Source organism: Thalassophryne amazonica, chromosome 19 (assembly GCF_902500255.1).
Source record: "Thalassophryne amazonica chromosome 19, fThaAma1.1, whole genome shotgun sequence".
Lineage (NCBI taxonomy): Eukaryota > Metazoa > Chordata > Actinopteri > Batrachoidiformes > Batrachoididae > Thalassophryne > Thalassophryne amazonica.
Genome location: NC_047121.1, coordinates 38,710,497 through 38,724,431, shown reverse-complemented (window position 1 = coordinate 38,724,431; position 13,935 = coordinate 38,710,497). Strand labels below are relative to the sequence as shown.

General features: G+C 39.5%; 1 protein-coding gene across 1 annotated transcript in view; it reads left to right on the top strand.

Annotated features, from left to right (window-relative positions):
- Positions 1–5,932, top strand: part of grin3ba (glutamate receptor, ionotropic, N-methyl-D-aspartate 3Ba) — a 270,268-nt gene extending 264,336 nt beyond the window's left edge. The window contains exons 10-12 of the mRNA XM_034195295.1: positions 2,309–2,473; positions 3,506–3,573; positions 4,524–5,932. Coding sequence (XP_034051186.1) covers positions 2,309–2,473; positions 3,506–3,573; positions 4,524–5,490 — 1,200 coding nt within the window. The 3' untranslated portion in view covers positions 5,491–5,932. The remainder of the gene's footprint in view (positions 1–2,308; positions 2,474–3,505; positions 3,574–4,523) is intronic.
- Positions 5,933–13,935: the final 8,003 nt, after the last annotated feature.

The window sequence follows — 13,935 nt, the reverse complement described above, 5'->3', positions numbered from 1 at the left end:
TGAGAAATAAACACTTCTAAAACTGAAAATGCCGTTTTTGTAACCTGATAACACCTCTTATGTCATTTACAAGACATTTAGCGGACATTAGTGTGGTGACATCATAGACTGATAGCTAGCTGCTAACTCTGTTTTGTTTGTGTGTAAATATAACCTCTTTGTCATATATTATGTAAAGGTTAGTGATAAATAAACAGTTTTAAAACTGAAAACGCTGTTTTTGGAACCTGATAACACCTCTGAAGTCATTTACAAGACATTTAGCGGACATTAGTGTGGTGACATCATAGACTGGTAGCTAGCTGCTAACTCTGTTTTGTTTGTGTGTAAATATAACCTCTGTCATATATTATGTAAAGGCTAGTGAGAAATAAACACTTCTACGAGGTCTATTAGATAATAAACCGACCCTTTTATTTTTTTTTTAACTATATGGATTTGAATGACGTGCGATTACGCCAATCATGCTTGAGCCCTCGTGCGCATGCGTGAGTTTTTTCACGCGTCAGTGACGTCATTTCCCTGTGGGCAGGCCTTGAGTGAGATGTGGTCCCGCCCTCTCGGCTGAATTCCTTTGATTCACACGCTGCTCGAGACGGTGCGCGTTGCTTTATCAAAAATTTTTCTGGACCTGTGAGGAATATCCGAGTGGACACTATTCGAGAAATTAAGCTGGTTTTCGGTGAAAGGTTTAACGGCTGATGAGAGATTATGGGGTGTTTCTGTCAGTGTAAGGACTTCCCACGGAGCGGGACGTTGTGCAGCACTTCCAGGCGCCGTCGTCGGTCTGTTTTGACCTGAAAACATCCTAATTTAAGGCCTAATTCACCCAGGACGTCGTGAGAGAACAGAGAAGATTCAGAAGAGGCCGGCATGAGGACTTTATGCGGACATTCCACTGTTTAAGGACATTTTTTAATGAAAGACGTGCGTGCAAATTCTCCGAGTCATTTCCGTGACGACTCGGCGAATCTGTGTGCGCCGCGACAGGAATACCACCTCCGTGTTGAAAACCATTTGTAAAATTCAGGCGGCTTTTGATGGCTTTCAACAAGTGAGTAACTGAGAAACTGTTTAACAGCTTGGGCATGTTCCAACTTGCCCGTTAAGGTTTCCAACGGAGGTGTTTTTCCTGTCGCAACCACCCGCGGTCGGGTCTGGCCCGACATGCGACTCTGCCCGCACGTTCTTTCATTACAAAATGTCCGTTAACAATGGAATGTCCGAATAAACTCCTCATGCCGACTTCTTCTGAAAGTTCTCTGTTCTCTGACGACTTACTGGGTCAACAGAGCCTGAAATGTGGAAGTTTTCAACTTGAAACGGCGAGACGCTGCTGCCTCGAAGCGCAGATCGCCGTCAGGCACCGTGGGCCGTCCTTACGGCGACACTACCAGACCAAAATCCCTCATCAGCTGTTAAAATTTTTACCGAAAACCAGCTGAATTTATCGAATGGTGTCCACTCAGTTGTGCCTTACAGTTTTGAAAAAATTTTGATCAAACAAAGCAGCAGTCTCTGAGCCATTCCTAAACAATGAAAAAATCGACGAGAGGGTGGGCGACTCCTCACTCAAAGACTGCCCACAGGCGAATGACGTAACCGACAGGCGTGAAAAACCTCTCGCATGCCCACGAGGGTTCAAGCATGTCTGATGTAATCACACGTGATTCAAATCCATATGGCATTTGAAAAAAATAATAAGGTCGGATACTTTTCTAATAGACCTCGTAAAACTGAAAACGCCATTTTGTAACCTGATAACACCTCTTATGTCATTTACAAGACATTTAGCGGACATTAGTGTGGTGACATCATAGTCTGGTAGCTAGCTGCAAACTCCATTTTGTTTGTGTGTAAATATAACAAAGCTAACTTCTGCTCTCAGAAAGCTCCTAAACGTAAATATTGTTTGACTGATTGAGCCGTCATCCTGTTGAGAGAACATTCCAATCGATTTTGGTCTGTGTGTCGATTTAGTCATACGTGTTATTACTTTACAATGGCGCCTCACATTCATTCACACAAGTCATGTCCCAAAGAACATGATTTTGTGTGTGTGTGTGTGGGGGGGGGGGGGGGGAATCAAACAGAAGAGTACTCTGTTCTGGAGGCTGTTGCTTGAAACCTCCCCAGTTTCTCTGATATCTGACCTGTTCATTTTGTCTTCTCACAACCATTTATATATTACATTCCACATTCACACAAACTCATTTAAATGGACATTTATGTAAAGTGTTACAATTGATTTGAGTGTCAGCTTGACTCTCTCCTGCTCTGTGTCGCTCGTGCTCCCTCCATCCTGCAGACTCTACAGATGGGGATCCAGCATTTTTCAGGCCTATTTGTGCTGCTGTGTATGGGAGTGGGCGGAGCCTTGCTGACCTTGGCCGGAGAGCACACCTTCTATCACCTGGTTATCCCTCGGCTCCGGCGCGCGCGCACGCTGCAGTACTGGCTGCACACGAGTCAAGTGAGTAAAAAAAACACACACACATTTGCAGTGTCTTTCATGCACACACAGGAATTCTGCACAAACCTTGCTCTTCTCTGCCAGTCAATATCGCCCTCTACTGTTGAAAATGTGCAGAAATGGATTTGGCAGATTAAACTCTGCATTAAATAGGGAATGCTGTTGTAACTCTTTAAAATGTAATATTTATGGGTCTCATAAGCAGTGCTTCACGACATTTCAATTTGCAATCACTCATTTTTATGATTTTTAAATGTGCATCTTTAAAAAAGCAGTCATTCATCATTCATCAATCTGCTCTTCATTAGTTATGAGTATTTACAGTATTTTTCACATCTCTGTATTTCATTATAAGGATCCAAAGTGAATGAATGGACTAAAACGTGCACAAACACTGTGCAACATTTTGTTTTTCTGCAGTGTGATTTCAGGCATTTTGAGGTTTGTTGTTTCTAACATGCAGGAAAACAACCAACTGGAGCTGTAAATGTCACAGGGAAACTGTAGCCAAGAGCAAACGAGGTGCTGGTGGTGATATTTTTGAGTGAATAATGAAAATGTGGCTGTGAATATCAAGTCTGCGCACATCTGTTTGCTGTAGTCCTCCGAAAAAGGGCAACCAGTCCCAGGCAGCGTTGGGCATTCATCAAAACACCAGCTCAAATGAGAGGGTGACATCTGAGTTATTCTCTTTGGGCTTTCTCTCAGGCATGTTCTGGGGAGGGGGGAACTTTCTTGTTAATAAGCAACTTATTCTTTCTCAGCTTTTAAATTGGACAGATCTGATAAATCAATCACTACACAATAGACTGAAAATGTCAATGTGGCCGAGAGCAGACTGTCCTTAAAAACACTGTGCATGAAGGAGACAAGTGACAGAAGCCACCACGGCATCCGTGACAGGTTTAATTGTTATATTCTCCTTGATTTACTTCTGACCCGATGAAACATGACCAGATTTATCAGATGTGTTTTATCTGACCCGATGAAACATGACCAGATTTATCAGATGTGTTTTATCTGTGCTTACAGAAAATCCATCGAGCTCTCCACACCACATATGAAGATGTTGGGAAGGAACTGACTGGCCTTGATCAAAAGTAACAAACTCATTTTCTTTTGCATGCATGTAGCGTATATTATACTATAGGATAGTGCAGCACAGCATAGTATAGCATAGTGTGGTGTTGTGGTGTATGGTACAGTATGTATAGCATAAATAACATGGTGTTGTATGGTATATAGCATAGTACAGTATAGTGTGGTATTGTATTGTGTATGGTACAGTAGGTATAGTATAGCACAGTACACTATACTGTATAGCACAGTACACTGTGTACTGTGCTATAATATACCTACTGTACCATACACCATACTATTACTATACAGTGTATAGTATAGTATGGTGTATGGTACAGTGTGCATAGCATAGGTGTTGTATGGTGTATAGTATACTATAGTATGGTGTGGTATAATATGGTGTATACACTGTATAGTATAGTGTGGTATAGTATGGTGTATGGTACAGTGTGCATAGCATAGGATAGCATGGTACATTATAATATAAATAGCATGGTGTTTTGTGTGGTGTATAGCATAGTATAGTATAGTATGGTGTGGTATAATATGGTGTATACACTGTATAGTTTAGTGTGGTGTGGTAAAGTATGGTGTATGGTTCAGTATGTATAGCACAGTACATTATAATATAAATAGCATGGTGTTGTATGGTGTATAGTACAGTATAGTATGGTGTGGTATTATATAATATGGTGTATGGTACAGTATGTATAGTTTAGTATTGCATAGTACATTATAATATAAATAGTATGGTGTTGTATGGTGTGGTATGTATAGTTTAGTATTGCATAGCATAGTACAGTATAATATAAATTGCATGGTGTTGTATGGTGTATGGCAAGTATAATATAGTATACTCTCTGCATGTTGTAATGTTATAGTGGAAAATGTACAATCAGTATTATAAATACTGGGATATGTATCTCACTGGGTGTGTCCCTCCTCTCTCTCCCGCTCTCTCTCTCACTAGTCCCTCCTCTTGTATCTCAGAAAACTGCACCTTACACAGAAAACAGCATCAGACTAATCCTCCATCTCCTCCTTCATCCCTCCCTGCATCAACTGGAGACAATGCGAACAACTCACCGTCCAATGAGCCCAAGGAAAAACGTGTGCATTTTGACCTGGAAACACTCCATAGTTACCGCCTGCGCACACACACCGCCTCAGTACGTGGCAGGCCCGGGATGGTCGGTCGTCCTGGGCTAGGCCTCGGAGGTTTGGGGCTTGGTAGTATAGGCTTTGCATCCCCTCCAGCAATTAGCCTCCATGCTAACGGTGGCCCCATCTCAGCACTGGCTTCTGCGGGCTTGGTGCTTTCTCCCCTGGGAAGCGGGGTCACGAAGACTAGCCTGTGGGAAGGGGAGCTCCAGGAGCTCCAGGGAAAGATTGAGACCTACCGTACCCAGCTGAGAGAAGCTCTGGCAAGGCGAGCAGAAATTCAGACCAGCCTGGAGAGGGAGAGGAGGGGACTTGGACGCAGGGACACCAGCCTGGAGCGGGACAAGGACAAACAGAGAATACAAACTATTAACACTGACAGAAGTAGCTCTGCCCAGACAAAACTCCCTGAACGAGACAGAACCTGCCAACTTCAAACTCTGAACAATCAACAGGCAGGGAGACCTAACCAATCGGGTGGTGTTGGGACTGTGGAGCGTGGGAGAAGCAGCCAATTAAATACAGTGAACAGTTTAGACAGAGGGCGAATCAACCAATTACGCTCTGCTCTCGCTTTTGTAGGTGAAAGGACTGTCCAGTCACCCACTTCCACCAGTCTGGAGCAAAGTTGGGGCAACTACCCAGGTTCTGGAAGCAAAAATGTTCAATCACAGAACACTTCAAGCCTTGACAGACAGAAAGCAAATCTATCTCGCACTCTGAACACTTTGGAGAGGACAAAAGCCAACCAGTCAAGTGTAACCAGTGGAACTTGATGGTCTTTCTGAAGCCCAAATGTAGGACAGAAGAGAAACGGAGACGTCAGATTAAATAATTTAAGGACACTTATTGGAAAAGTACAGTAACGTAGCTCACAACAAATGTTAACTTGTCATTTCTATATTCTACATTATTTCTGCATTTAAAATTTCACCTCAAGCCATAATAACATCTTTATTCAATCAAATGTAACATAATACTGTGAAATGAAATTTAATCAACTGAATTTTTAGATACTGGCAAAATGGCAAAGTGGAATGTGTCAGCAATATGGATAATCTGGTATAGTTCTAAAATCACATCGTAATTTACGGATTCCACTGTTTCCTTTGAAGAACCATGAGGCTACAACTTTGACATCACAAAGAGAAAACAACATCCTGTTAGAACACCTAAAGATGCCTACAAGCACACAAATGTCAGTATAAGAGCACAGAAAAAAAATCTAATTTTGCCTAAAACGTGTAAAACCGAGCAATCAAGATTAGCAAACAATCACGGGGCACAAATTTCTGCTACACCCCAAAAATATGGTGTTAGTTAACACAAATAAACACTGGGACCAACTGGCTATACTTCAAAATCCAGTGTCTACACCTCCCACAAAATTAATTCAGCTCGGTTCAAAGGGTCATTCCAGGTCAAGTTGACAAAACAAACCTCTTCAGAGGGAATAAATATAAAAAATGAAATATAAAAACTGGCTGCGATGTCACTTGTTGAAATCTACCTTGCAAAATTCCATTTACTAAGACTAGGTAATTCACCCCAGAAGCATGTCTTGCAACTTGGGAGTTGAGGGCATTGCTCAAGGATGCAACTGTGTATTTATCACCTTCCTTATCTACAGTATGTCTTTTTTCATCTGGTTTGGGAATTGATCCTACAACCCTGCGGTCAACAGGACAAACCTTTTGGCAACCAATTCCCAAAGTGAAGCTTAGATGAATGAAAAATAAAGAAAATCAATTCCAGATTAAAGTAGATTAACCTGTTCTATGTGTATTTTGAAAGTAATTGCAATTCTGGTAGATTCAAGACATTTTAAAGCAGAGAAATACATTTAAACTGGGGTGATGGTTGAAATTTGAACTGGGACAGTGTTCTCTCAGTCTTAAAGATTAGTTCAGAAGCTTGATCCTTCTTCTTGAAATTGCTTAAAGTTTGAGGTGATTTCTTGGACTTGGACATGGAATGACAACCAGTGGTGATTCTTGATTCTGTTGGGGCCCAAAGCAAAAATGGGTCCCTCTAACCAGCATTCATTATCAGTGTAGTCCTTTTATCGTCAGTCATCATTTCAGTCATTTTTTTTTTATAATATTAACCATTAAATGCTCCAATAATAGTATCAAAATAGCATTAGTAAAGTGCAACTCCCTATGAGTTGTTGTTGCCCCTAGCATTTGTATAAATTGACTGCAGTTTAAATTTTGTCAGCCCTTGGGGAGCTCCTTACTGCCCTGGGGCCCCAAGCAGTTGCCTGCTTTGTCTGTTGGCAAGCAGCACCCCTAATGACAACTAAAATATTACGACACCTCCAGAGAACATCACTTTGGCAGAAGTAACAATATAAAATTTCACTCACAACAGCAAGGGGCACTTAGAGAGCAACATCCCAAAATTGACAGCCACACAAATTAACTCTTGATTCAGTGACACCACAGTAAATGCTTCTCTGATGCCTTGACATTTGAGCAGTTCTGTCCAAATTAAAACCACTTTACCCTTTCAACATATTTGGGTGATTCTTTAACTACGGGCACTATTGGCCTTGTAAATGTAATTTCCACCACACCATTGCCTTACAATATAAAGTGCCTTGGGGCAACTGTTTGTTGTGATTTGGCGCTATATACATGTGCTCTGATGTTACTGTTTATCTCCATAGAAACTACCCACACAATATTTCATACAAACTTTTTAAAGGGACATTATTGTTGTGGTGGAAATTACGGCAATAGTGTGGGACAACTACATTTTGTTTAAAAAAATCACAACAGTTGTATGACATTGAATACCCCAATTATGTTTTGATTATTTTACTGATATTTTATTCAGAGATATTTTAAAACATTAGAAAAAATGTTTGTTTACTATTCATTTTTATCATTGAAGATCATAAGTCTGGGTGTGGGACAAGCACAAAACGGCAGTATTTGCATATAATGATGCTGAAAAAAGGTGAAAAAGTCATCATAGACTACTAGGACAAATTTCTTCAAACACTTTCATTGTAAAGATAACTATAAAAGTGTGAAATTTCCCCTTTTTTCTTTTTTTTCATAAAATATGATCAAGGGACATAAAAGTGCCCGTAGTCTAAGAATCACCCATTTATCGTATTTTCCAGAGTATAAGTTGCGCTGCAGTACAGCTGGCACCTTTTTTGACAATGGACAGGAGCTTAGTGTAGCACATGTGCGCATCATAGTGTGTGATGTTACTTAACACAAGGACTTTTAAATTCTCCCTGAGTGAGGAGTTATACAGTCTGATGGCCTGAGGGACAAAGAAGTTTTTCAGTCTTCTAGCGTTTTCAGTTTTCAAGTTTTCAATGTCTAGTGTGTATATTCCTCGGAAAGCCATATATAAAAAGTTATTGTTATGGTTATTATTATTATGATTATTAGGATTCATACTCATAATAATGATAATGAGCACATGATTTTTGGTACATAAGAACACCAGAGTACAGTCACAGGACCTCCCAAGCTAGTTAAAAAAAAAAAAAAAAGAAACCCTGCAACTTGCACTCCAGAAAATATGGTAATCTATACTGGCGCCAAAGTGTTTGACTTAAAACAGTTGTGACCTTGAGTTTGACATTTCAAGGTCATCCAAGGTCAAAGGTTATATTTGACTTCATATTGGTGTTTAGTAATAACCACAGGTGTAAGTTTAACCAGTTCTTCAGAATAGCTATTGTAATTTTAGTAGCTATTCTAAATATCCTGTATGTATATATATATATATGATAAATGATTGCTTTCATAATCAAATATGTCTTTGTCTAATCATTAATAATTACACCAAGTTTGATGTACAAGATGAAAAACGATACCCTCATGTGCACTAACACTGTTTGCCAATGTAACAATTAACCGCCAGCAACAAAACACAAGACAGACAAAATGTAATGTTCCTGTCTGAGTAATAAAGTCCCTTAAATATGAAGCGCAATAACGGAGGAAAAGTGAGAAGAAAGTGTCAAAACTCCCATGAAATTAAGTAATCCTTGATAACTCGCATTCCCATACGCACTCATTTTTATTTCCCTTGTGAATTTTTGTCACGACCTCGCCTGTCTGCTGAATGTCTTACAAACAGATTTGCTCACAAATAGACGCTTTGTGATGCAAATCTTCTTCTGTGGTTTGACATGAAAGGGTTTGTCTTTGTTTAATTCAGAATAACAGAAACATGTTTGTTTGTTTTGTCATCTTGATCTGGATAAATTCCAGTCATGTGGTCTGAAAAGGCAACACTGTGAGAACTGTGAATATGTGATTTGCAAACTGATGACGAGATAGTCGCCTCAAACTCATATTAGTGCTGCTAGGATTAGCTTCAAAATGCTCCTGATGCTTAATTTCTTTAAGGTCTTGTCAGTGTAGAACGTGCAGTACTGTGCAAAAGTCTTACGCACCCGAGTTTTTCTCTGGACATGTGGGTTCTGATGTTCCAACCTTCATTTGTACGATGTATAAAAGCAGAAATATTAGATAATATTACAGAAGGAATCGGACATTTGAACCCCATGACCTTGACCTCTGGCTGACCTTGGCAGGACCCCTCTGAAATCCACCAAAGTGTGTGCCACATTTGGTCCAAATCAGGTGAACAAAAAGGGCAATTCGGGGTTCAACCTTCACAGACAAGTTTGGTAAAAAGGAGGAGTAGGTCAACAAATAGGCAGGCAGATATGACCTTGACCCCAGTGATTGACTTTTGCCACGTTTGACTTTGCCTGGGAAATTCCAAAACGCAGCTCCATATATGGAGGTGGTGTTCTGGGCGATTCAAGAATAAATTCTGGACCATTCCAGAATGGTCCAGAATTTGATTGTTATCAAATTGTGGAAGACATATTCCAAGTTTGATGCCACCCAGAGTGAAGAACTTAAATTTTGACCTATGGCAAATTTGACTTCTCCTGGGGAATTCCACAACCCATCTCTGCCAAGTTTGGTACAAATCGGGGGGAACCTTACATTTTGGACTTTGATTCTATAATTGACCTTGATCCCCAACAAACGATCTTTGGCAAATTTGACCTTACCAGGAAAACTGCAGAACCCACCTAGACGTGGTTTCCAACATTGATGTCTGGGCAATTCTATAATCCACACAGTATGTGTGACACATTTGGTGGACATCACAGTGAAAAAAAAACAAAAATTCAATCTTCAGCCCTGGTGACCTTGACCTCTGCCAAAACAAATCAGTTAAGTGAAATACTGGGGTGGACCTTCATCTGCATAGAAGGTTTGGTAGAAATTAGACAAAGGACCTCAGAGGAGTTGGGGAACAGACAGATTAATCATGCTGAAATTATGCAAATGATCATTTAGAAATGAAACAGAGGTGATGATTTTTTTTTTTTTTTTTACTTACTATATTCATGAAGATAATATACTAATAAAAGTAGCTGATGTTTTGGATGATTAAAAACCTGATTAGTTTGTAGATCTGCAGTCATCTGCATGATTCCATCAAGACAACAGACAGGACAATAATCACTGATTAACATGAAGTTGTTATGCAACCACAGGACCATGTATTGGTGACACTGCCGGACGTGTACGCTCTTGTGATCGCCTTGGGCTTGATGTATACATTTTATCAAGATATCTTAAGAACGCCTAGTCTGATTTTGATCAAATTTGATGAGTACATTGTGCATATGAACGGGAATAAGTGTTTTGATTTTGGTTACGATCAGTCAACAATCAAGGCAAAATTCTTCTCCCGTGCCTATATAAGCCCATAGGTGCTGGTGCTTATTCCCAAATCTGGGTAACATGAAGTGACTGAGAGTCCACGATGCCCCCTGGATAATGCACAGGTCTGATGGAGGTTACTTGCCCAATCTATGCCTGTACCCATTTACAGCTGCTTGGATTGAGACAGTGTTCATGAAGTGTTGTATCCAAGGACACACACCCAGGTAGCATGACTAGGAATCAAACCTAGGTCTAGTATCCCACTGAGGTATCTGCTCTGCTGCTAACAAACAAGAAAATGTCTAATTTTATGGAAATGACTTCAGATATTTTCCTGTGATCTTTTTTCTCCACACGCCTGACACTTTGAACTGTGGGCTCAACATCACTGTGCTCTCTGACCACTTTTGATCTTGTCTGTAGTGATAATTGATTTGATATTTCATCATTTTTGCAGCATCATTCATTTCATATGCGCATAGACTCAGATGAGGACTATCACTTTCATTGTGAGGGAACATCAGCTGCAACATTTTGGTCATGAGGTAGATGCGTTCCTCTGGTCATGATCCAGCATACACAGTTCTGATGACTAAAGACACGCCCATGTTTCATCTTTTCACCTGCTTACAGCAGATCAAAGGCGGGGGGGGGGGGGGGGGCAGTTTTCAGTTGGGTGGTTGTCTTCCAGAATCCAATAAAGTTCTGTCATATGATGGATGCTGCAACACGTGCATGCTCGTAGACCTGAACTTTGCTTTAAAGTTTTTTTTTTTTTTTTTTTTAACCAGTGCCTATGATATTTTTTTCCCCCACAGGGCTGTTTCTATGGTGGCTGGGAAGTGCAACTCAAAATTACAAATGCCCAAAACAAATTTACAAAGTCCTGAAAACAAATTCTCAACGGCCAAGGGGAACTTACCAAATGACAGATTGTTACGGAAGGGGAACGTACCAAATGACAGATTCTTACGGAAGGGGAACGTACCAAATGACAGATTCTGACGCAAGGGGAATGTACCAAATGACAGATTCTTACGGAAGGGAAACGTACCAAATGACAGATTCTGACAGAAGGCGAATGTACCAAATGACAGATTCTGACAGAAGAGGAACGTACCAAATGACAGATTCTGACAGAAGAGGAACGTACCAAATGACAGATTCTTACGGAAGGGGAACGTACCAAATGACAGATTCTGACGCAAGGGGAACGTACCAAATGACAGATTCTGACAGAAGAGGAACGTACCAAATGACAGATTCTTACGGAAGGGGAACGTACCAAATGACAGATTCTGACGCAAGGGGAACGTACCAAATGACAGATTCTTACGGAAGGGAAACGTACCAAATGACAGATTCTTACGGAAGGGGAATGTACCAAATGACAGATTCTGACGGAAGGCGAATGTACCAAATGACAGATTCTGACAGAAGAGGAACGTACCAAATGACAGATTCTGACGGAAGGGGAATGTACCAAATGCCGACCATTACAGAAGGGGAATTTACCAACTGCCAAAAGTTACAGAAGGGGAATATCTGTCATTTGGTACGTTCCCCTTCCATCAGAATCTGTCATTTCGGCCGTTTGTCATTTTGAATTGCACTTCACGGCCACCATAGCGCTTTTCACATGCTTTTAATCAAAGTGTGTTTTTAGATTTAAAAAATCTTGAGCACATGCCAAGCACACTGAGCAGAAAAAAATAAGCAGGACTCCTTCAATCCATCAGTAGGACCAGTACAACAGATCATCAAAGGCCTCAGTGCATGTCCTAACTGTTTCTGACGGTGTGCTTTTGTGAAATCATGTCGGCACACAGAACATAATCATCTCTCAGCCATTTCACAGGGCCTTTAATGTATGTTGCATGAACTGACACAGGAAAGAAAATTACAGATCTCTAGACTCCCCGCTGAGCGAGTCTGTTCCGATACATGAGGCCTCAAGACGATTCCTGTGTTTTCACCATCGCTGCTGCGTTCACGTGTTGACAAGAAAAACACGTGAAGTAGCAATTATCTGGTAAGTGAAGATGAGTGGCGATTCGGGGAGTTCCATCTAACAAAGTTAAAGTTGATAATCGGGCCAGCAGAGGGCGCTGAAACCGTGCTTCTTGCAGATGTGGGTACTTAACAAATACACACACATTGGATTATTTAAAAATGGTATTTTGTTCTGTCCGACTGCACAGGGGGAACACAAGGGAATTAAAGCATTTATGAAATTATTCCAGCAGGAAGTTGTCGCATACAAATAACAACAATAATGATGTGATGCTGAATTTTGTGCTTGTCAACATTTTAAGGAGCATTTGGGGAAATTTGACTGAACCTTTTGGCTTTCACAGTTATGTACATTTAAATGTTTCAAACTTTGCTGTGGTGTGACATTTCTGTTTTCACTCGCCGTGATGTCTGTAAGGGAGAAAAATACATCTTTGTTGTCAAGGAGCTTGTGGTTCTTGACATTTATAAGCAAATACATTTAACTTCAGCTCTTTCCAGGAAATGTATCAACATATAATTAAATTTTATCTCAATGATCATTCTCATGTTTTGAAATAAACATTTATATATTGAATTGCTCCCATTTGTGTGTGGATATTTTGAGCATACATAAAAATATGAGTTTCATAAGTTGCAAAAACAGTCACCAAGCACTGCAATAGATTATGTGAACACTTGTATTGTCGCAGTTTTGGGCTCTTTGTGCCCATTTGAACAAATTAAATATTCATTTCCTCCCTCGTATCACTCAATCGCTGCTCCTCATTTGTAGAATGGGTAAAAATGTGTAATTAAAAAAAAAAAAAGAGTTTTTTTTGTAATTGTAAAAATATATATACAGTTTTATTTTATCTCAAACAAACACAATGTGAAATAGACATGAAAACTAACTCTCCAAAAACAACATATAGCATTGATTTAACATAAAAAAAGAAATATGCTTGAGAAGGAACAGGAAGAAGCAGAAATGCTTATCAAGTTCTACCCCTTCTTCAGTTTTAACTGTTTCAAAGACACACCCCCTGCCCACTGTCAACATTATATAATTAACTTCTTGATTATGAATTAACTCATTAAATGTTTATAATATTTACAGTTTTCTATAATAAAATACATACTATCAGAAATAATAATTATAAACACAAAATATGAACTATAACAAATAAAGCAAATTCCAAAACACACACATATGTATATATATATCCCAGTTGAAACTTATATATATATATATATATATATATATATATATATATATATATATATATATATATATATATATATATATATATATATATATATATATATATATATATAGACATCAGTTATTTTCATTGAGACAACAGCTCCTTTTTTAGAGTGTACACATATAAACGCATATACATCCTTATATCCTTTATACAATACCTTACCTAAATATACTGTATACACACATTGCATTGTAGTGTATAATTAGTTGTAAGTCTTAATCGGCATACCAGT